Here is a 25,696-nt window from a genome sequence, read left to right on the forward strand (position 1 = left end):
TGGAGATGCTTTAAGATTAAATAAGAGCTATATAAAGGCTTGTCAGAATGAATTCTAATGTGCCATGAGACACTTTGCATACTCTTAAATATGCAAAATGTCTCTTGGCACCCTAGAATTCATTCTGACAAGCCTTTATATAGCTCTTATTTAAACTCCTACTTTATTTTTTGGGAACAGGTACTCAGAGAAACTCTTTGAATGGAAGCAACAAAGGGCAGTGTTTATTGATTTTGTTCTGTAGTGAGGGGAAAAAAGAAACAAAATACAAAAGAGCAGTCAAAAGTGGAAGCTTGTTTAATATTGCTCTACCATCATCCTGAAAGGCATAATAATTTGAGTTACACATCTGAACTGATTGGAGTTACAGAATCATATCTCCTTTTTGCATTTAACAATATATACAATATAAAATAAATACATTTACACAAATGGACATTTGCTGGAGCACAGAGTATGGTACACATCACAAAAATATACAATTGATTGCTTTACAGATGTGAAGCCCATCTACAGCTATAGACATGGTTTTATTATTATTATTATTATTATTATCATTATTATTATTTTTACTACTGGCTATAATGCAACTCCTGGATTATTATAAGCAGTTTAAATTTTTTTGTCCTTTTACGATCTTTGCACATAAGACTGCCATAAAATGTTTTCCTAGGCAGGTAAACAGAGACGCTTAAATAATTAAAATACAATCACCAACACCCATTTTCTCTTCTATAAGAAAAATAGCAGTTTTAAATTTTTTATATCTTTTATGTTATCATTTAAATGCAAAATAGTGGAATAAATACAACAATCTGATCTGATTGAAACACGAGTGTAACTACAAGGAGTCACACAATCATATTGCTTTAAATAAGAACAAACCTAAAAGAAGCAAAATAAAAATTGAAATCATATGGCTAAAACATACACCTTAAAAACTTTCCAAAACTTCACATTAAGTAAATGGTCTTGCTTGACACTTGAAAAACCTTCCTCAAGCAAGATTTTAAGATGAGTATTTACCCTAAAGCCCGTGCAGTTCTTTTAGATCTACATTTTAATTTTTCAAAATTTTTTTTTCTATTTGTGAAATACTTGTTCTTTTGTGATGCTGAGAGACAAACTGAAAACTAAAAATTGTATTTCATTCTTTTAGTGTATCTCCATCTCACGTTTTCAGTTGGTTGGCTCTTACTTCTGAAGCCCAAGTACTTTAATGTGATACAGTGAAAACGATGTATATATTGTATATATTATATTTATATATTGTGTAATTGAATAGTAGCAACTTAAACCCTGCACAAACTTTCTGGAAAATAATCTTTTTAAACACTTACATATATAAATAATCTTATAGAATCAGCACCTTTTTTCCCAGGAGTTGTATTTTCTGTTGTTATTCATTTTTAAAGGGATGTGCCAATTTCTGAACTCCTATCACAGCTATAAATTTCAAGTTATTGACCATCTGAATGAATTGCTAATGATGATTTATCTAGAATCACACTACAGTCACTTCTCTACTGAGAAACCACAATCTACAATATAGTCCCATATAGCTAATGATAGATACACAGTATTCCTAGCACTGGGTTGATGAAATATCAACCCAAGGTATTTTGTTTAAAGCACACAAAGTAGCAATAGTTTGGGAAACGAGTCCGCACCAAAAAGTTTCGCAACAATACAGAGCGAGTTAATAACAACATCTGAGAGATGATTGAGTGAAAGCCATATATACAGCATTTAAAAATTAGACTTATCTATATTCTTGAAATATTCAAAGTTTTATTTCTAAGCTATACATTGGTATTCTATAATAAACCATTAGAGAAATTATTCCTTGTTTTGAAAATATTATTATGATTTTGATGTGTATCTGTTCATAATGAATACTTGTTTGGAGTTTCAATCTCTTAGTTATTATTAGGAAGAACCTTATTACTGGTAAGGAATAGAATATACTACTGTAGTCTCCTGAGGAATTGTACATCCAATATTGTCTCTAATTCTACCCTGTGTCTAAAAGCACACACCACAAGAATCCTAACACCACAAGAACAAGAGGACAGTCTTTGAATGCAACATAAAATTCAGAAAAGCACAGCAAACATGAAACATTGAAAAGCTGAACTACATTTCTTTTGTTTGTTAGGATTACAATTTTAATTACATCTGTGTACATAGAATAAGACTGTTCACATAATACAGGGAGCAGCTACTAACACTGGTCCATTGGTATAGCATTTGATGGAGGTTACTGTTTATTGGTTATTCGGCGACTGTGGATTTCGGGGGCATCTAATTGATTTTTTCATTAGATTACACCTCTTAACAGTCTGGAACCTGACTGACTTTCATGCTGTGACAATACTGGTTGAAAAGCACATATATTGGCTTAGCTCTTGGTAAAAACTGCAGATTAATACAAATGAACATTCCTAAATGAATAAACTCGTATGGATTGGGTTTTAGAATTTGGTCAGGTGTCTGCTGTCTTTGATGATTTTTTTTTATGATTGAGATATATATATTTTTTAAATTCTGACATCTGCCTTATTGCCACTTAAATGAATACTGGCTCACAGCTCCTTCTAAGACAAGGTCTGTAACTTCGCAAACAGGCAGTATCTCATTCCTAACCACCAGGGCAGCTAGAAATCCTATGGCAACTTTACCTCCCAGGCAGAGAGTGTGATCGTGACAATTCTACAGATCTGTATTCCATGTGCAATGCTTATATATGTGACTACTCAGAGTCACTGTAGGTGTAATCTAATCCTTGGTGTCAGTGAACATTTAGGTAAACTGGAGCTCATGTTAAGAAATTGATGTTTGGGACCAGACTGGCACACAACATAAATTGCATCCGTGATAATATGCACCTTCCCTTCAACTATTGCTTGAGTAAGTTAAATTCCCATATTAATAAATGGCTGAAAAGTGGTAAAGCTGGTACAAAAAAATCTCCATTTGTAAGAAGAAACAAAACATTTTTAAAAATCTTCCTTCAGGATTCATTTGTCCTTCATTATTGTTCATAATTGTTCAAAGCCAGCACAAAATTGCAGTATTCTTATTCCTCTTTAGTATTGCATGAATGAATAAAGCTTAAACTATTCCCTGAAAAAGTTACATAGTAGCTAAACTAACAAATACCTGGAAGACTTGAAAAAACAATTAAGGAATCAAATGGCTGTAACTGATCTAGATGGAAAAGCAATGATAAGAAGCAGCCGATGCCACGTTGCTTCAGTTGTCTAATTAGAGGCCGCTCCCATGAAATCTAATACTGCACTCAGTCAATTCGCTTCTGTTGCACTGTACTTTTAGGTATGTTGGTTCTCTCGCTTTGATTCCTTAGTCACTGGGGACATTATGGTTCACAATAAGTTCACTGGTATCCATATTATGGATCCCCATCCTTTGGCAGGGCTGGCTTCCATCTCTCTTCAGTTAGAGACCTCTTTTTAAAAGTTTAGCAGCAGAAGGAAGGAAAAGAGAGGAGAGGAAATGAGAAAAGAAAGAAGGAGAGGAGGTGATAGGGGAGGAGGAAGGCAGGAAATTTTCCTTACTATTAGAGCTATTTAAATTGTAGAATAAAACAAGAGGATGAGAAAAGAGAGGAAGCAGGAGAAGAAATGATAAGGAAGGAAGGAAATGAGGGAGAGAAAGACTCAGTAATGAAGGAAGTCAAGAAATGAGAGACAGGGGAAAGAAGGGAGGGAGAAAAACATAAAGAGGAAGAGATATGAAAAGGAAAAAAAAGAAAGAAAAGAGAGTGAAGGGATGAGAGATAAAAGTAGAAAGAAATGCATCCGGAAGATATGGAGGAATCTGAAAGCTGCTTCAAAGTCTTGCTGCTAAAATATCAGTGCAGTCTGTGTTGGTTTCTGATGTTGGTAACTAAATTCTAAGTTTCTTCGACATCACTCTCGTGTTGATTTTCCCTTTTTCAACGTGCAGGATGGGAAGGCCCAGGAAGCTTTTAGTCAGACCTTGGCCTCCAGCATTTCCAAAAAAAGTTTGTGCATGGGGACTTTGCCTTCCAGTTTGATGTTGTAGAAATGCTGCACAGCCTTGGTGGACGTCTGCCTCAAGAGCGGGAGCGTCATTAGCATCTTGCCAGCTCGGCGAGGGTCTTCCATGTGCTGGCCAGCCTCATAATCCTGCAGGGCCTCATGTAAGACATCCTGAAGCTTCTGAACGGCTTCCACATCTTCTATGTGCATGGAGTCTGTGCAAGGAAGCAAAACATACAAATAATCATGTGAATAATAAGCCTTTGCAGCTTAAAATTATAAAAAGTTAAATAGACACTAGAACCAAACAAGGACACAAGGAAAAATATATACCAATATCCCTGGTGAGCATCAATACAAAAATTCTCAACAAAATACTAACAAATTGTACTCTTATACTTCTCTAAAGTCAAAGCTGTGATTTGTTCAGAGTCTCACATATCTAAAAATATGTTTTCTTTTCCTAAATTTTACTACAGTAATTTTCTACACTAGAATAGAATATGGGGATGATTCTAAAAGATTATTAGTTAATCTTGTCTGTGATTTTGTTTTTGTTTTTTTAACCTCTTAAGACTGAATAAGACAAAATTTCCTATTAACAGATTACAATCTCAGCTATTTTATTCGTTGTCTTATTCAGCTATTCATTCATTCAACAAAAAATGGTGGGAGGTCATCTATTCAAAGTGTTATTCTAAGTGCCATCTGAGATGAAGTTGTTTAAAATCTCCATCTTGTCTGTAAAAAGCTCATATTTCCCAGAGGGGAAAAAGTTGATGACTAAGATCTTAATTAACAACTCCATGTGAATACATTGAATCTAGCACTATATCGCAATCACAATAAATTCTTTTTCCTTTCAGGATTTCTAATGTACTAGTAACAGTTCATTAAAGCATCCTTACATACTCCCCATCTTCCTGCTGAAAAACAAATGGTGTCTTTAGGTTACTGAGTTGTGAAATATTTTTTTTCACATTTGTGAAGGTGAACTTTGCCCCTGAGCTGACTAATTTGAAAATCTAATTCAATCGGGCAAAGAAAGGGTTAACAAGGTTGCCACAATTCTTCTTGGGAGAAATGTGAGATGTGGGGGGAAAAATAAAAGTTACAGCTCAAGCGCTAAAACAGACACTTAATTATATACAAGTTTGAATCATTTAGCACGTTTTATTGATTCTGATGACAGTTTATCTGTTAATTACACATAATGGAGTCTTTGGGGGATTCTTCATGTTTAATAATTCTAGTTCTCTGAGAACGCTGAGCTCTAAGATATATGTAGTTAGCCCAATCTTTCATACAATTCAATTATAGGCAAAAACGGAACGAAAAGAGAGGAAACATAATTTAAAATCAAGTGGCTAAACATATAATAAAAAAGAAACAGGCAAAGTCATTAAAAGAAAGATGGCTATAAGAGGTAACACGTGGTTTTTTTTCAACTTCTGTGCATTTTGTTCGTTGTTTTTCGTCAGTGCTGTCATTTTGAATCATTTCACCACATAATTGGTGAATTGGTCCCTGTTTGCATAACAACAATTAATGACATATTTCTGTAAAAGAATTTTAATAATATGGAATATAGTTGTTTTCACTACTTACTGCTCAAGATATAATTTCTGCTTGGTAGAGTAAAGTAAACAGATAAAAAAATGGAATCCTTCAAAGTGTGGAAGAGCGTTGAACCAAGTCTGGGGACCTCACCAACAGTACACTTAGGCTTTTCTCCAGTCTGGCTCCTATCCATATGGCAAGCTCATCCACCTCCCTTAGTGTCCTCTTTGAGAAGCCAGCATGGATGGGTTCTGAAGTCCCTAAGTGTCCGTAAAGTTAGCAATGAAAGCACAGTCATGGAGGTGTGAAGACATGTACTCTCATATATTTTTTCTTTTTTTTTTCTATTTTTGTACTTAAATGCCGCCAGAAAGAAAAATCGGGACAGGGCACAGACATACTCAATCTCTAGGTATATAAAAGGCAATAAACACCTTATACATAAAAAAATAGAGATTAAATGAATTTATCTAACCTGTCCTGGGACTGTAGGTTAGCCATTTACATGGAAAAACAGGATGACAGATGGAGGGGGAAGATGAGAATTACATTCATTAGAGACAAAGTAAAAGTAAAATGAAATAAATATTTTCCAACTAGAATCAAAGAAAGAATAAAAGCCATAGATTTATCATCCCTTTGGAGTTGAACATTGCCCCATTTCAGCTACTAATGGCCCCACCAGTTAGGTATCTCTGATACTGTGTCGGAGTTCACCTTAAACTTGTTTTTCTTTGAATAAAAATTATGTTGCTGGAATGTATAACACTGACATTACCATTTCCTTTTGTAAAAAAAAAAAATGAGATGCAATTAACCTCTGAGCTCATTTTATTGAAACTTCCATCTTCATCAGCAGTGTTCTCTACAACTCTCATAGCAAGAACATTCCCAGGTATATGTAGAATATTCTACTTGACAAGAGAAAAAAACTAATTATTAGAAACCTCTTCCTCATATGTCTATTTCCAAATCTTTCCAAATTCCTTCCTCAAGTCCTGGCTCTAAGTACTGGAATGATCCAGGAGAGACTCCCCTTTTCTATATGAGAGAACCTTAAAATGCTTAAAGTCAGCAACAGTCACCTCAGCCCACACCCTGAGCCTTGCCTTTCCCACTACTCTGCTCAGCAGGAGATATATTAGAGGATGTCACAGGAAATGAGGCGAGAACAAATAGCAGAGAGATATGCTCACAAACAGCAATTAAGACTTCAAACTATTCTTTAAAGGCTGTGATTTAGCTTGAGAGATTTAAAAATGATTTAATCAAATTACTATGATAATTTAACTTCCCATTTACAGAAAAGATTCTAACTCATTTTAGCTTTACCCATTCTCCGATCTGCTAATACTTTAAATGCAAACTCACTAAATCTGAACTATTTAATTAGACCATGATTCAGCTGGCAGACTGCTGAAGAAAATATTAATCTCCATTAGAGATCCTAGTTCAAGTTCTGGCTCTGTGGCTTTAATCTGTTTTGTTCTTTGGGCTAAATTTACATGTAGATGCCAGGCTTAACAGAACTGGCATTAATTTGTGTAATTATTTAGCTTTGGTTGTTAGTGCTGGTTCCTTTTTAACTATGCTTCAAAGGAAATAGTACTAGTATTTGTGCTAATGCAAACCAGCTAAACTTAATAATGAGGATCACTGGTTTATGAACTCAACCTGACAAAGTGAGACTGCACATTCAAAACATCGGTAAGCTGTTAAAGAACTTGGATATCTAGGCCCAGACCTATTCAATCAAAATACTGGGATTGAATCCAGGACATTGGTATTTTTAAAAAGATCTAGGCAATTCTGCCAAGCCGGTACTGAGAACTAATAAACTGAACAATAAAACAAACAAATGCTTTTAAAAAGAAACAAGATTTCAGAAATAACCAGAGTGCAAGTGTCCATACGTTGTCAACCAAAGAAATTTCAACACCGAACAATAAAATAGAATTCTTTAATAACGTTCAATATTTTATTCTGTGAATGGGATCATAAAGGAATGTGCCTAGTTCAGATCATTTACTCCGGGAACATAGCTAAATAGCTTTATATCTGCAGTTGCAAAATTCAATGAGTCTTAGAGACATTATGAAAGAAATTTTCTTTTTATGTCTTACCTGAAGTAAAACACTTCCCTTTTCTATGTTAAAATATTTATTTTTGTGGGCATGGGTGTAACGACTCCAAAATGCCCATATCCTGTTTGGGTGTTGTCTTCAGCAACTATAGCTCATCCTTGACAATATATTCTAAAAAGTTGCCAAATCTCATATTGAGGATGGGTCCGAATGCTAGAAATGCACCAAGTGCATTCAGAGTCAAGTCTAGTACAAGATCTAAACCAGCAGGATAACCTTTTTGGTGGAGCACAGGTGTTGACTATCTTTGGTGTTTGTTGTACTGCCTATATGAAGAGTGGCAAGGGCAGGTCATTGTGACTCTGTCCAATCATTAAAGGAATGAAACAGAATTGGCTGGAAAGAATGAAGATGTGAACAAAGGTCCATTTTCTAATAGAGAATTAATGTATCAAAATTTCAACACTAATTCATGAAGAGTCCCAACAGAGTGAACCTAAGGGTCATGATCAACTAGGGTCCTAAAGAACATTGACTGACTACATGGCAAATGGGCTCTTGATTAACATACAGAGTTACCCCTAAATTTAGAGAAAAAGATATTTGTCATAAAATTTTGGTGAAAAATAGGTAGATGTGATTCTAGAAAACTGGCAATAGGAGCAGCAATTTTTTTTAATCTCTCCAAGTGTGCATATAAAATGACAATAAAACAGAGCAACTATATGGCAAATCTAGAAACCTATGACATTTACAGCAGAAATAGGTGATGAAGTATCCCTAAGATGTGCGCGTGCACACACGCACATATACACACACTTAGTGGATCTGTATTCCTACTTTGTTCATGGAAAGGACCTAGCAAGGACAGCCCACCCAGAATGTACCCCTAGCACCCAGGGGTACACCTAAAATCTGATTCTAGGCTGTGTTTAGGAAATCTTTAAAATGAATATGAAACATTTTGTCATACCAAATGGCATGAATACTATTTACAACTACAAGATCAATCGAAAAAAGATTTCAGAAGCCAACCTGAAAAGGTTTCCACTGACCAAAAATGGAACAACCTGAACTTCAAAAAGGGTTATGATTATAATTTATTGAAGTCCATTAAATATATTGGACATGTATTTATCATTATATTAAAAAGAAAGCAATATTTTTAAAATTCTGAAAACTGGTAAAGAAGGAAAAAGAATCAAACATTTGTACTACTCTTCCTAAACTATTTAACCAGTAACTGAATGAAAATCAGTTACAAAATTACAAATCACCATTGTACAATCCCCAGTGAATTCAGGTAATGAACATCCACAGCTGCTAACATCCCAGACAGTATGTACTTCCCAACAAACAACACACCAGCTTCAGGTGACATCGGGATAGAATCTGGGTCTGAGTTAGTCTCTGGGTCCAGTTACTAATTTGTACAAAATGCAAAAAGCAGAAAACACAATGAACTGAAATCTTCAAAATCTAGACTGTCAAATGCTATGGCTTGTTTAGTAGATAAAACAAAAATGAAGGAGAAACTTGTAGATTTTGATATAGAAACCTGAAAATCCATCCATATTTATTTTTTAAAGCCAGACATAGTGGCTTGTGCCTGTAATCCCAGCTACTCTGGAGGCTGAGGTAGGAGGAGTGCAAGCTCCAAACTAGCCAAGCTCATTTAGGGAGACTCTGTCTAAAAATAAAAACTAAAAAATGGGGATGTAGCTCAGTGGTAGGGTAGCCCTGGGTTTAGTACTCAGTACTGCATAAGAAAACAAAATGTGTGTGTGTGTGTGTGTGTGTGTATACACATAAAAGTTTTAATGGACAAGACTAAACTATATACCTAAGGATATGTTCACATTTAGTAATAAGGTGATGAAACACCAGGAAGTGATAACTATGAAAGTCAGGATAGGACTTTCCACAAAAGGTTTACTTTTTTGAGAGAGAGAGAGAGAGAGATTAAAAATTTTTTGCTGCCACCACTGCCATTTTCCTAGAATCCATTCTCCCTATTTTTAATCCTTATGTTATATTTGGTACTTTTTTGTTTTGTAAAAAGTGGAAAAGTTACTTTTGTGGAAGAAAGAAGGTTGAGTCATGGAAGGAAGGAGGCTGAGATTGGGACAGGAGGGATACATTACAAAGCTTTACTTCTTGAACCCTGTATTCATTGTAATAGACTGAAAAATGGCTCCAAAGATAACCAGGTCCTACTCTCTGTGGAACCTGTGGATTTTAGCATTCAAGGCAAAAGGAACTTTACACATGTGATTGAGGGCCTATTGTATATTGATACAGGAGATAATCCTAGGCCCTCAATGAAAGCAAAGGAGGGAAGAAGAAGGCAGTGTTACTCACAACTGAGTTGAAATGCTACAGCAACAGCTTCAAAGACGGAGGAAGCTGCCAAGAGCCCAGAAACTCAAGGGATGTGGCTGTATAAGCTAGAGAAGGCAAGGGAACAGCCTAAACGCTGGAGCCTCCCCAGGGAAGGTAGCCCTTCTATACCTGTCGGAGACCTAGTGAAGCTGATTTTAGACATCTAACCTTCAGAACTGTAAGAGAATAAATGTATACTGTTTAAAACCCTCAAGTTGTAGTGATTTATTATTAGCATAAGAAGCTAAAAAACATATTGAATCATGCATATTTTTTGTGTGTCTTCTTTTGCATTAAAATGGTGAGAGAGATAGAAGGAGAGGGAATGAGAAACTTCTGATGGGGTGGTCTCTTCTAGAAAGCAATTTCGTTATAGGAAATCCATAGACTGTAGAAATATGTACAAAAATACCAAATAAGGTGTTCATATACCAAGAAGAAAGTTGGATAAAAAGAAATATTTTAGGTCTTTTACAAACCAGAGAAGTTATGATGCTAATATTGGAAATGATAACAATAATTCTGATTTTATCCTCAACTATGATAAGAAGATTAGGGCTTTCAATTACACAGTTCCATTAAGGGCCATTTATTTTTTTCAAATGACTGTTTTCCTCATTCCGTGCTCTGGTTAAAAAGTCAGCTTCTGCTACATGTAGGCAAACCACACAGATTACTCTTACTGTATTTATAGGAAATGCTGAACCACAGAAAAACTCCATGGTTATAGTTTCTTTCCTCCAGGCTTCCCCTCACAAATCCCAGATTACCGTTATCATTGTTACGTTTACCTTGTATAATGGGATTTCTCTGCTAGGTCTTCTCTATTTCCCTACAATTGCTTAAGGCCTTCCCACCTATCTCCCAGCTCCCCAATCTCTTAAAACTTTTCTAGGAGTTTTCTAACTCCATTTAGTAGAAGTGTTAAAGATAATTTTAATGGATAAGTGAATGTTGATGTCAATTTGGTTGATAGATATTTCAACCTTCCATAGCATCAAAGATGATCTGCATCATGCTAATTAAGTTTTGTAACAGATTGCTCTTTGTCTTAGACCCATAAATGAAACTGATGTTATAGTCACTAAAACCTCAAAGTAAAGCAACTTCAGAGTATTTTGTTTGCTACTACTCAGGTTGAAAATACAGATATTTTTGCAGCAAATATGTCTTATACTGTGCCAAGGGACAGTAATCACAAAGCATAAAAAAGTATATTTAAGAACTATTTTTTGTTTTGCTTAAAATTTTGCAATATCATAATATATATGAATATTAAAGGTGGCATTAAAAATACTTTTCAAATATATCATCTGAAATATAATTAACCTGAGAAGCAATGTTAGATTTCTGTTTAAAAATGTATACTAGAAGGTGGAAAATTATAATTTTGATTTCTTATCTCTTATTTAGTATGAACTACTTTTTAGTCTGGGTAAAAGATCTACCTACCATGCTCATTTACCATAAGACACTAAAAATCACATGGTAAGCATTTCCTCTTAAATTCAGTTTGTCATTTTCCTGGGTAGTTTTATAGGTGTCAGCTCTCCCTATCTGAGGAATATAGATCCATAGATTCAACCAACCATGGATAGAAAATATCCAAAAAGATAAACTGTATTTGTTCTGAATATGTATGGATTTTTTTCTTGCCATTATTCCCTACACAATATAATAATTATTTATTTAGCATTTGCATTGTATTAGGTATTATAAGTAATCTAGAGATGATTTAAAGTATACAGGAGGTGTATATAGGTTACATGCAAGTGCTGCCATCTTGTATAAGGGACTTGAAACTGTGTATTTTGGAGTCCATGGGTGGGCAGAGAGGTCCTGGAACCAATTTCTCCAGATACTGAAGAACAATTGTACCTTAAATTCAAAAAGACAGCAAAATAAAAGAAGGCACACAATTCTTAACTAAATATAAAATGTTAATTTAGGTTCTTGAATATGAAAGTACAATGGCTCTAGTATTCTACACTGAGCCTTTTAAAGATATAATACATAATTATTTATGAAATACAAATAGCTCACTGATAGCACGGGACAGAAGATCCAACTCTCTGCTTCACAGAGACCATACTTCTTTATCAGCTCACTTCAGATATCTGTAAAATGATTTAGACATGTCTACAGCATGGGTATGTTGTAGGAATCAAATGAGATTACCCAAAAGTGACTTAAAAAAATAAATGGCTACAGAAAGATTCTATAAAAGGATAATATCTTGGACATTAGCTAAAATCATCTCCAGAACATAAAAGAAAAAATTATTTCAACTTCTAGTAAAATCAGCTAAGAACATGTACAATTTTTTTTCTTGCCATTATTCCCATATTGCCACTATGAGGTTGTTATAATTATGTAGGATTTGAAGTTGATGACCAAAGTATTAATTGTAGCTGTGTATCATTAGGTCCTATCATTCCAGAAATACTATGTAGATATTTTTAAAAAAATCCCTGACTTTAAAAATACTTATTTTTGAAAGGAATGAACTCACCTGGTTTCAGACTAAGGACAGGACAAGGGTGACAAAGGTTGAAATGTGAGTGGCAACTATGAAGCATAAAGGTCTTGTGACTTGAACGAAAGAGAATGATCAGACCTAAAGTGATTCATAATTTTAGACTCCTTTCATCTTCCAGTATGTGAAAATGAGTATATTACATTGGGACCAGTGATAGCAGTTTCAAACAAATTCATAGGTATATGAATCAACAGAACCAATCATGAGACTAGAATCCTGTGGCATAACCTTACCCAAAATTCTTATAGCAATATTTCACAATGTTCTCCAATACAAAGATAAAATTCATCATAAAATCATAGAATTCCCCCAAATGGAAACAATTCTAGAGATCAGTCTAACCTCTTGGTGCATGCATGAGAAGACTGGAACCTACAAATTACCATGTTCAAATTGTGACCTAGATTTTTCTTTTTAAATTTGATCCCATAGAGCTTCATCATGGGTGCAATAATTAATTGCTCAATGTTAATACTCAAAAATAAGAGAAAACACAGCTTACATGAGTCTTTAAATTTGTTATGTTCAAAAGTAATTGAAATAATTACTTAGGGTTTTCAAATACATGTATGTAAGAATTGCAGTATTAGTTCATCATTATTCTGGGCCACATACTTGAAGATAGGCAATATACTACCAATGATGTTCTGGTGTCATGTTTTCCTGAATTCACATACGACAGAAACACCATCACAAAAAATATGACAGTCATTATAGGAGGTCAAGTGCCTTATTTCCCAAGCATAACATTGATAATTTTTTAATAAAGACACATTTTAAAATAACATGAAATCTAGATAAACTGGACATTGGTTATTAACACATAGCTATACAGGGAAAGCTAAAATACTTACATAAATAACATTAGGGATTTTTTGCATAAAACGTCATCTATATTCATCTGAAATTCCTAAATACTAAAAGCAAATCTAGGAGTTTTTTAAGATATTTTATGAAAAGTATTAAAATATTTTCATACTGATGTGTTCACGAGCAGTTAAAGAAACTTACACTGGTTCTAATCTGGACGAACCTATAATTTTATGACTAAAAAACTGAAATAAAATAGATTTACATTGACAGCAATGTAAAAAAAAAAAAAAGAAAAAAGGATTTTTGAGTTGTTTTCCCCAAACTAAAAATGTGGTGCTTGTGTGTTAGATGGTGAGCAAAAGTTTACAGCACAGGAAAGGTGGGACAATGTAGAGGTTAAAATAGTTTTTATAGTCCTTAATCACTTCTTCTTTAGTATGGAGTTTGGTTCAATTAATTTTCTTGGTATTAAGAGGCTAAAAATAAAAAAGGGTTAGAATCACTTGCAGAAAAAAATTTGTGCCATGCAGAAATTTCCTGCAAAGCAACTATGATAATAGGAGAAACAGAAAAGCTTGGTAAATATTTCTGGCTTTAAACAGAAAAATAAACTAACTAGTTCTTTAAATAAAGTCTAATCACCAGTCACTGTTGTAAAGTAGGTCACTTCTTCCCCCAACAGCAGAGTATGTGGGATTAGAACATTTATATATCAACAATATTAATGACTATATTTCTAAGCAACAGAGTCAGAAATCCTGCTACTAATTAAGGTATTCTAAATTATAATACTTAGCCATAAAGCATACATCTAACATCTAAAATTATAAACTTTTAGCAATTTTTATGATAAAGCTTTAGCATTGCTCAGCATTCACAATTAGCTAATAATTTTAAAAAGCAATTTGAAACATAAAACATATAAAACATACTTACTCTATTTTAAAAACAATTGACCAATTAATTGTTTCAAATGAGAATTGTTTCATTATTACCAAATAAAAATGCCTCCCCAAGCAATGCTATAAAATCTTTCATCTAAATATGAGAGATCCATCTGTGAAGTTTGTACAAACTAATAAATTTCCAAAAAACTTCTATCCCAGCTCCAACTTTTACCTTCTCACCAGCAAGGCAAAGGGTTCCTGAGGGTTTATGACAATAAACCATTTGTCATAAAGAATCATATTTTATAGTTTCACAGAGGAGTGGGAGAAGAGGGGTGAACAGTGTGGTAAGGAAGGGGGTTATATTCCCAATTAAAACTGTGAGATGCTAAACTCCATTATGAAGACAAATAGGAAAGTACAACTTCATTGTTGAAAACAATTTCCCTCCTATCAGTCCAAGGATTTATGCATCAATATTGTAGATGAACTGTTAATTACAAAATCAATTAAAAATTATTTCTAAAAACAGTCACGCGTCCTTAGCTCTCATGGGGGCAATTTGGGCAGAAGGTCTCATCTCACTAGGACCGTGCCAAATCACAAAGTCGTCATCCACAAGTAAGCAAAAGCAATCTGGTTTTTCATTTTTCAGCGCGGCTGAGCCCAGCCTGAGATTGATCGTCACATATGGCCCCAGAAAACAAACTGTCAATACCTTGAATGCTGCAGAATTTGAACAAATAGCCATCCGCCCATTCAAGCCACTCATTGCATCCCATTTAACAGATTTTATTGACAGTTTCCTTCTTGTAATTAAAGGGAAAACTACCAAGATAAAGTTCAAAGATAGGGTCAAAACAAAAGCAGATGGAGGGGCACGGTGTGACTGTCAATGGTACATAGCATCAGAGCATGTTATTGACACACAGGTATCTAATGATCAGCACGTCATTAAGGGGGGATCTATCCTGAACTTTATGCAAATGCTAAAAGAGACTTAAGACCACAATAAAGCATTAGAAGAGGCACAAAGGAAAAAACAACAAAGCACCAACGATTTTTACTTATCAGAGTTGCTCCCTATTTTAGCACGTTTCAGTTCAAATGGAAGGAACATTTATCCCCATAATTCTTAACCCTTGCTGCCCGGGTGGGACATTTGAGGGACATACTTCTTCAGCAGAATTTGACTTTTAGAGGATTTCAGAATGTAAGAAATGGAGTTTTGTTTGATAACTAAAATTAGAAGCAACAATAAAAGCATTACCCCTATTGTAAAAATGTGTATTTTTGAGAGGAAGTGGTTTGTTTGGCTCCACAATTCTTTTACATGGACTAGTCTATGAAGGACAGCAGAGCTAATTTTGTCCCCAGGGCTTCTACTTATGCTGCTCATACCAGAGCTTTTGCTCTGCTATGATCTAAATTAGTAAATATATTAGGTGGTTAAAGTTTTCACAGCTTTCAATAAGCAAGGAAAATAAATAATTCTCTTTAAGTGTATTTTTCTCATTTCTAACTTTTCTTGGAAGCTACACTGATTGTAATTTTGCTGACTCATTCAGAATTTACAAACTAGGTCTAACAAATCCCTGATGAAGTTAAGGGAAGGGGGTAAAAATGACATATTAAAAAATGAAGCAATGAGCATGTCAATATGCCAACCTGAATTAGCAAGAGCTATAGCTTTGAGGGTAACGAATTCTTCTTTCTCCAGCTTCATGCTCTTGTATTTCTTTACCAGCTGCAGGATAGCATTGTTTAGGTCAAGAAGGCCTGCTAATTTGGACTGGTCTTCGTCCATTATATAATCGTCTGCATAGACAAGTTCGTCCTCAAATGAAAGGGATCGGTATACGACACCAAGGATCAAAATTTCCATCCAAGCACTCTGCAGAAGGCTCATCTGGTCCGCCAGGGACAGCGTGGAGAAGCCTGCATGAAAAGATGAGCAGATCAAGTTACTTTAAAGCCATAATTTCATAATGCAACATTAGTTTCATATGGTAGTCAGCTTCTGCACTGGAGCTCACAATGATGCTGAGCTTTGATTAGAAGCTCCTAAAATTTTCCCCTGATCACTCTGTGAACAGCAAAGTAAAAGTTACAAACCAGCTTCGATTGGTTGGTGTTTTTATAGGTTTTATAGACTCAGCTGAGGGAAATGAAATAAAGGTCTACATTTTTAAATTTTATTTATTAAAAAAATACCATGTAATCCTTATTGCTTATTACTGGTGAAGTTTTTAGGAATGTATTATGGGAAGTCAGATTTTTAGCTACATACTTTTTAAAAACTGATATTGATAAACAATATAAAAGTCAAAATAATAAAAAAAAACCCACAAACAACAACAAAAAGGAAAACAGTGTGGGCCACACAGTAGACTACAACTTGAAAACATTTCTCAGTAATGATAGTGAATGAGGAGTTATAACTAGACGAGCCTTCTCAATTGAATAATTTGTCCCCAGTGATATTTAACATAAATTTCTTTTTAAAATGGCAACTAGTGGTATAAAAGAAAGAATACATAGCAGCTTGGCTTCTTTACCAAGTAAAAAAGTCACAATTTTTACTCAAGTTCAATTATTTTAAAAGTTAAATATAAAAATATCAGGGTTTGGTAGAAAAGAAATGAAAGAAATATCCAGAATGGAAATATTGGCCCCATGCTGGTAATAACTATTTCACCTTGAGCAGGTCAATTAGCTTGTACCTTAATTTTTACATGTGGGATATATAATATCCATCCAGATAATCATTTATACCATGTATTTGATAACTGTTACTATAGTATGTATTATTTTTATCTGAAATATATGGTTGACTGCTTCAGTTCTTCACTAGAAATCTGGGCTTCATTCACACAAGCACAACGTCTCTTCTAATCTTGAGAAAAACAAATGTAAAAATTTAAAATAAAAAAATGTTGATCAATGATAAAAGATGAAGTAGTACAATTAAGCATACTCTGGAGAATATATATGTGTAGTCATATCTCACAAGATCTAGATCTATATTCTAAAAAGAAGTTTTAATGGTATCTGACCATTAGATGCTTTTTATAGAGTCTTTAAAATGTAAAGTTTCATTGCAAGGGTATCTCTAGGAACTCCAAGGATGACCAGCTACCCCATATGTTTTTTGAGAACAACAGCACCATAATATATGGTCCTGCCATTAGTAATTCCACTAAGATGGAGAGGGTATTTTTAATAATGCAAACTAAGAAATCTAATTTTACTCCTTTTCCAGATGTTATTACTCAAATATTACAGAAATTATAAACATCCACTTACACCCAAGCTTTTTTAGGCTCCTGCTTCGGGTCATTGTTGCTGTCATTTTTATTCATATCAGATTGTTCCTATTCCATATGATGCCAAAAGCTATAGCACAATAAAGAAAAGGGAATGATTTCCTGACCTATTGGTGAAAACACTAACTCTAAGTGCTTCATAAAATCATGGAAAGGGGTTAGTCCACTTTTCTTAAGGGAGTCTTTATGCAAGTGTGAAAATCATTGTTTTCACTGACAAGGGGCTTACATGTTGTAGGACAGAGCTCATTTTTGTCTGGCTTTGCAAGTTTTCTTTTTCCAGATCTCTTTTTTTCCTATCATTGCAATTTAGGGTTAAATTAATAAATATCCTCTTAGAACTGGACATATAATTGATAACATTTTAAAAAGAAGATTCAAAAAAGAAAAAAAACAATAATATAACTTCATAGATAGCACCTCCAGGTGCTTACAATCTGGGGAATGTTATAGTCACAAAACTAACAAACAAACAATAAAATGCACTATTTCTTTTTTCTTTTTCTTTCTATCTCCTCTAATCAAGAAGAAAAATAAATAAATAAAGTGCAGTGCAGATAATGATATCTAACTCTGGAAAAGATACTAAGTAGGGATATTTTGGTAAGTTAAATCAACAACAAAAACAAATTATCATCTGGGAAGTTAAGAGCAAAAAAGGAAAGGGTTTTTCAATTTGCCTTGGTTTTCTCCCGTCTTTCATGCTCCTAAGCAGCAGTTTTCTGCAGCAGCAGATGGACAGAGAGCGTAGCCCGCAGCACCTTCCTGTGACAGCCCAATTCTCCCTCCCAGACACTGCTGTTAGTAAATAGATTTACACATTCTCCAATCTCCACACATCTTTCTGCCGAATAATTAAAAGCAGGATGATTAGTTTATTGAGTGGAAGGAGGAACTTTTTTATTGAGGTCCATCCACGATTTTATCAGGGCCAGCACTTTTACGGTTGTCAGGGGGGTGCAGGCATCCAATTTTTCTTATCTGCCTGATTAATACAAACGCTGTTTCAGGACGCATTAATTAACAGATACAAATCTACGTTCTCATGGAAGGATCAATACAGAGAAGAAAAGAGGCATCAATGTGAATTTAGTGCTGATGATGGAGAAGGCACGCTATCGACATTTACGTGCACGGAAACTTTAAAGTTGCACTGGGGCCCCTTTGTCCCTGTGATTTACAAATTAACAATTTTTCAGCCGCAACAATGTTTCACACATTTCTTTGGGGTTTAATTAAGTAAAAAGTAATAAAATTTCATTTTTTTAGGTTGATCCTGAAATTTACTTTTTCGATGCTGATGACTTGTGTGTTTGTACATGTGCGTGTGTGTTTCATACCTCTTGCAAACCTAACTTTTCATTTCACTTCTCTATGAAATAAAGAGAAGGAAAAAAGGTAACAAAAAGGTACTTTTAAAAAAAATTTTGGTTGGGAAGCATGGGGAGATGGTTATAGCATAAGAGATATGACAAGTTTACTTGCTCAATATCCTCCTCTCTGAGTGGATTCAAGGAAGTATAATTTTGGCAAAAGCACAGGAAAAAGAGGAACTATGCTTTGCAAAATAAAATAAAAGTCTGGACTTTTCTACTTCTTCATGGTCTATCTAAATAGCTGTCTCACATTTTTAACCCTTTATACAACAACTCTGCAAAGGCAGCACAAAGAACTTTCCTGCCCAAATGCCTGAGTAGCAGTTACACAGCCTCATTATGATACAGTCACATTCCTATGGTCAGTAAAGAGGGCAAATACCTAAGAGAGATTTTATTTTAATCCCATAAAATTCTTTTACCTGACTTGAGAATTGCTAGCTACACTTCTCATCCGTGAGTCCATATGGATGAAATAATATCTTTTTACAGACCTGAGCAAAGTCTCAAAACCTAAATGACCAAGACCTAAATGAGAATGAATGTTTTAATAAAGTGAGTCTAAGGAATCTTCTAATACCGGATGGCTCTGTTGCCTTGTGCACTTGTATCCTAATGATCATTACCTGTTTGTGCTTTTACCAGGTGTTTAATGGTGTTTTATAGCTATCAGGCTACAAGTTAGAGGTCCTCATCATCTATTACATTTAGTTATCTTTGGAGAGAAACCTCTTTCCCAAGTGAAATAAAATATGCTTTGCAGTTGTGTCATTTGAACTTCATGTTTTGTATACCCGGAGATCTTAATCCTTGGTGTGTGACAGGTTATAGTTTTAAATGTTCAGCCGTATTACAGCTTTTTAAAATACAATGATACCCTGGCACATTTTTTTTTCTTCACTGGCTATAGCCCATTCCTTGTATATCGCTGACAACTCTGATCTCTCTTCATTTCTGTCTGGGAATCAGTGCCATTTAATGTATCTCAGGCATTTTGCTTAGCAGAACGACTCGCTACCTTGACCCACAGTTAAATAGCATGTTTATCTGCAACACAGTGTGCTCCAAATAAACCAGATGACAGTTGGGAATAACATCATTTGGAAGGATTGAAAAGCTTCTCAAGAGGCAGGTACCCCTGAGGTAACAGGCTTGAAGAAAGCATGCTTTGTGCCAACTCTCTTGCCTTCTTCTGCTAGAAACTTCGGAGGTTGACAGTGGTGCCATGGGCACTCATCAAGCACATTTTTTTTTTTCAGGCTGGCAAACTGATGCACTTTGCAGTCAACTTACAAAAAAGGCTAAGCATCTGAAAGTGTGAAGGGCAAAAAATATCTGACGGCTAGTCTTCAAAAATACACTTTCATTTCAGAAAGCATAAATGTTTATTTCCTGAACGGAGTGTTGACAGAAATAGGCTGCAGTGCAGGCATTTGGGTTTAACCCCTGCTAGGCATTTTTTTTCTCAGCTGCTTTCTTGAAACACAGAGCAAGCATTTTAAATCTTCAGAGTGTCTGTTAATATCAGTTAATCATGGCATCGATTTGCCTGCTCACAGTTTTTGAACTGTACTTTCTCTGTTCCACAAAAAAAATTGACGCTTCTCAACAAATAACATAGCTTGCTAGAATTGTAATTGTGCCGCAATGACTCACGGAGATTGCAAACAAAGTTTATTTAGAGATGACTGCGCAATGTGGCATTGGCGAGATTCTCTCTCTTTCATACAATAAACCTAATGTTTCCAAGAACTAGGGATGAAAAGGATAACACTGGCACTATGGTTTAATCTTAGCTACCTATAAAAACCCAGATGTGCAACCCTTGTTAGATATAAACTTACTCTATTTTTAAGCCAGTTGCTCTTTTCACATATGATTCACAAAACACACAGCCCTGGATCCAAGAGATTTTATATGTATATGTGTGGGCATGCATGCATGTTTGTGTGTTTCACAAACTGGAATTGACCACAAGGTTGTGAGAAGCAACTATAGATGGTTAACTGCCCAAGTGAAAGCTGGAACATCTATGGGGTGCTATCAGAGGCATTTTATTAATTTTTTTTTCTTTAAAAGGGATGGTAATGATTAGCTCTATATTATATTTTTTTGGCATTAGATAACAATGGCTATAATACCACTCCTGAATTTTTATTCTTTTGGTCTGATCATAATCTACATTTCAATAATTTAAACTCAATCACAACTGGTACGGGTAATGTGTGAACATAACTGAAAAAATGGGAAGACCTCCCTTTCTGTCTAATCTGATCATTCGGACATTGTAAGAAGTATGTTTTTGTGGCTTTGTTTTTATATTAACAAGTAGGTTTCACAGAGACTTTATGAAACCACTATGTTAAAAAAGTGGTTCCACGGGACAAATGAACCCACTTTTCATTTGTGGTTTCTGAAAGGTAGAATTTACATTAAAATATTACTGTACACACACACACACACACACACACATATTTATGTGAGGCAGAACTGATTACCTTAATAACAGAGAGCAAACCATCTGGGTAGTTGTGATCAACTAAAGAAGGAGAAGAGACTGGAATTTCAAAGGTGATATTTGTCAGCACGAGACAGAACTACCACTATTAATTGTGGGTGCAGGTGAAGTTGACCACTGACCACTCACAGTGATTATATGACAGCCTAATGAGTTAACTATTAGTTAACTTGTGGCACAGAAATGGAAAACATGTTCCCCTGACACAGTGGATTTTCTTCTGCAATTTTTCCTTGTTTTCCAGTCCAGCTTGCTATAAAAATTAAAACCATAACAGTAACTAAAGAGAAATAGCCCATAGAGCAAAACAGGAATCCCTCAACCTGATGACAAGAGTTGTTTTGTTTGTTTTCCCTGCCAGATGGTGACTTTTTAACAAGTGCCTGCCTTCCTTGAAGAAAGGACTGATGGGGCAGATGAACAAGAACATAAAAGACGGCCAGGAAGAGTGTGCAGGTACGTTCTGGAAGTCTTTTCTTACCCTTACTTTCCTTTCATTACCCTTAATCACTTCTGAATGACTACAGAGGAACTGAAATAATTCCCTTATCTTTTCCCAAACTTCTTCTTACCTGGCCTCAACTTAACTTCTTGTGTCCTCTTTTAATCAAGGAGAAAGAAAAATTGTTGAGGGTCCTGGAGATAAGTATGGGCTAAACTGCCTTAAAGGTGAGAAATCAGTAGCTTTCTTTTCCTAGGATCTTTGCTTTTGACTACTTGAAAACAAGAAAGTTCTACCTGAAAAGCTCTCCCTTTTCATGTGTCCAAAATTTGTTTTTCTATCAAGGAAAAAGAAAGTAGACTGATATAATATAGGACTCTTAACATTTTTTCTTATAGAATGGCATGGTTGGTGTCACTTTGGGATTTGATGGATGTTGAGTAGGGAAGAGCACCGTTTTGAAATCCCATTTCACATTTAAAGAAAAAGAATCTGTGCTTGAGTTGGACTTGATCTAGCCCATGACTAGTAGGATCAGATCAAGAAGCATCAGAGGCTATTACAGAGCATTAAACACTAGCCACTGAAAACCAAGAATATCTGACATGTAGATACTACTATCTCCAGGAAATGCCCAAGAAGTCCCCATGTGGCTATAACCAATAGTATTAACTAGGCCATCTTATGAATTCTACCCCTACTCAAAAAAAAAAAAAAAATTAAAAAGTGGAAATTCGAATCCAAGTACATCCAATGACCTTTGAAAATAGTCTTTTGAGTTCCGATAAGGCCATTAAGTGTGCCCTACTCTGACTGTATCATTGTAAAAAGGGGTAAGTTTGGACACAGGAATGGCTATGTACAGAAGGAAGATGATTTAAAACCTTAAGGGAGAATAACACGTGAAAGCCAGGGGATGCTTGAAGATACCAGAAGGTAGGAGAGAGGTCTGGAACAAGTGCTCCCCTCATGGCCCTCCCAAGAACCAAGCCCGATGATACTCTGATCTTGGCTTTCCAACCTCCAGAAGTGTGAGAAAACACATCTCTGCTGCTTAATCCACCCAGTTTGTGTGGTACTTTGTTATACCAGCCCTAGAAAGCTAAGGCAGACCCCACTTGACCTCCTCATCTGTCAAATATGAAAATGAATGAGACCCTCTGAAGAATCTGCCAGTTCCAACAGTTTCAGATTCAGAGTAACAAACTGAGAATGACTCTCCAAAGCCCAAAGTTGTCTGGGTTATGGTGAGCCCCTCCGATAGAGGTTACTAAACTGGGGGTAGAATGGACCTAGAACTGGCTCCATGTCTGCTACCAAGAAATTGTGAGACTTTGAGGCATGACTCAACTTCTCTGGTTCCTGCTTTATCACTTGTAAATATAAAAGATGGAAAAGATGTTCCTGAAGGTGTGTTCCAGCCCTGAATTACTAGATTTCTAGTGTTTCTACTGTAATGAAATTCAAATCAACTGACCTGAGGACATCTATTATAACTGGTGTGCAATTAGGATATACAAAATGAGTACAATATAATCCTTGCCTTCTGAGATTTTATAATTAAGTCAAAGTAGATTAGCCTATAATGAAGAAAAGAAAATAGGTGCTACCACATAAGGACAGATCCAAGTACACTTGTGTTTGTGTATGTATCTGTGTGTACGTGGAAGAGAAGGGATAGGTACTTGGTTGTAAACATTATCACTTTGAAATTAATTTTAACATCCTTTTTTTTAAATCAAATATCCTTATATCTGCTCTTTCTTTCTTGTATCCTACCCATGGCTATTCAAGCCATTTTAAAAATATAAAATCTAAGTGCCATCCACTGACCAAAATGCTTTCTTAGCTTCCATATATCTTATAGGACAAAACTCAAACTCTCTGGCACAATACAAAATTTCTTTCACTATTTGTCCCTTTTCTTCCTTTCCTGAAAAAAAAAAATCCTCCTCTAATATTTCCTCTGTGGAGGGCCTAACATGTTGAACACTGAGCTCATTTTCCTAATCCCAATGCCAAGACCCACAGCTCCACTATGTGTGTACCCAATTAACAGTACCACCACCTCACTCTTAGCTCTTCATTGACCTACCACCAAGTCTTCTCATTTATATGTCTGAAATCATTCACAAATGTACACACTGGTTTCCATTTTTACAATCATCATTATTGCTATTCTGTAGCATGTAGGATCAGTTGTAAAATAGAAAAGTGACACGAAGAACCACACAGATCTGAGCATAGGTGACAGGTGAGGTCAGGGAGTGAATGTGATGGATGTATCCATATCCTTCTTACCATGTCTTATGAGCTTTCTAGAGGGTACACCCCTCTGCTCTTGTTGCTCTAGCACCTGCAACTGGGCCTGGGATATAGTAGGTGCTCAGTAAATATCTACTAAATGAACAAATGGGTAAGTCCTTCAAACTTTACTGATTGATTTTCAAAAAAAAAACGGGTGATTAGGAACAAAGAGCCCTTTCTGGAAATCAGTCCCATTCATACAAAATAGATAATAACATATAACAAAAAAATGTCTAATGCTTTTTCATTAATCATGAATGTTTATTAAGGCACTGAGAATATGTGAATGTTTTTGTTTAAAACTGCCTATAGAGCATATAGAATTTTATTTGGAGCCTTTTAACCTTTAATAAAGTCCTGCCTATATTTCTTAACCTTAGCTAGTTCCTCTTTAATTGTAAATTAAAGTTTACATTTTAATTCCATTGACTAACTACTTATATTTATAAACAAGCATTCACAACAGACTTAATGATAATGTCCCAATGACTTTTTAAATTTATTTACGAGTATCTGTAATTAATTTATCTACTTTATCCCAGTTGTATAATTATTTGGACAATGTGTACATTTATTTTCTATAACTAAGATGTTAAACCTCTGAAATCTGAACCTAATCATGACAGAGATGAAAACAAATGCTCAATGCTTCTTTTTAGGAACAGGAATAAAATATCATATGCCTATTTTTTGTGCATAAATTTCTAGGGAATTCCAAATCTGATTTTTGTAAAGTCCAAGTAAAAACTACTCATAAGAACATTTTCCACAGTTTGAAAAAAAAATAGCATATTGAGATATGCTGGTTTTTTAAAAAATCATTATCAGTTTCTTCTTCCTGAAGGCTTTCAACAGAGAAGGCAGCAATAAAAATGCATTCATTAAGCATTGCCCTCTCAGTTCATTTTAGAGCAATAGATCTTCACTAGGTAAATACTCACTTGTCAGAAGTATTTGCAACAGTACAGCCTTTGAACAGAACTTAGTGAATGAGAGGCCTTCCCATTTTAAATCAGCAAATTGGATATTTACTAACAGTGAAGATGGTAGTTTTGGGTTATGACTTTTCATAGTGTCTGAATACCTACTATAATTTAAATACCATTTAGACATGTTTCAGGTTTGTCAAACTAGTTTGTATGTCCATTCTTGCAAAATAATTTTGAGGAGGCATTGTTTCCACCTTTTGAAGTCCACAATGACACACATTAACAAACAGAAAGACAGAGACACTAGAAGAACATGGGTAATTTCATGTGAGTTCACCTAAAATGTAAAAACAAAAAAGGAATTTAGCTGCCAGTCACAAAAAAATAAAGAGTTGTGATTATCTTGTGTACATTCACAGAAGTGACCAAGAACTGATTCTATCTGGGAGCTAGAAGAGAAAAATCACTTATGACTCTACTGGATCATTTTAAATCTTCACTGATTTTA

The 25,696-nt window shown here is 35.0% G+C and overlaps 1 protein-coding gene across 26 annotated transcripts in view; it reads right to left on the reverse strand.

The window, feature by feature from the left end:
* Positions 1–279: 279 nt before the first annotated feature.
* Positions 280–25,696, reverse strand: part of Esrrg (estrogen related receptor gamma) — a 601,476-nt gene continuing 576,059 nt past the window's right edge. For all 26 annotated transcript variants that reach the window (XM_046438414.2, XM_046438420.2, XM_046438413.2 and 23 more), the window contains 2 exons: positions 15,959–16,228; positions 280–4,240 (listed from right to left, as the gene is read on the reverse strand). In XM_046438414.2, the coding sequence (XP_046294370.1) occupies positions 3,996–4,240; positions 15,959–16,228 (515 nt within the window). In that variant the 3' untranslated portion in view covers positions 280–3,995. The remainder of the gene's footprint in view (positions 4,241–15,958; positions 16,229–25,696) is intronic.

The sequence above is a fragment of the Marmota monax genome, unplaced genomic scaffold, assembly GCF_021218885.2.
Source record: "Marmota monax isolate L192 unplaced genomic scaffold, Marmota_monax_Labrador192_F-V1.1 WCK01_AAM20220418_F8-fsc00118, whole genome shotgun sequence".
NCBI lineage: Eukaryota > Metazoa > Chordata > Mammalia > Rodentia > Sciuridae > Marmota > Marmota monax.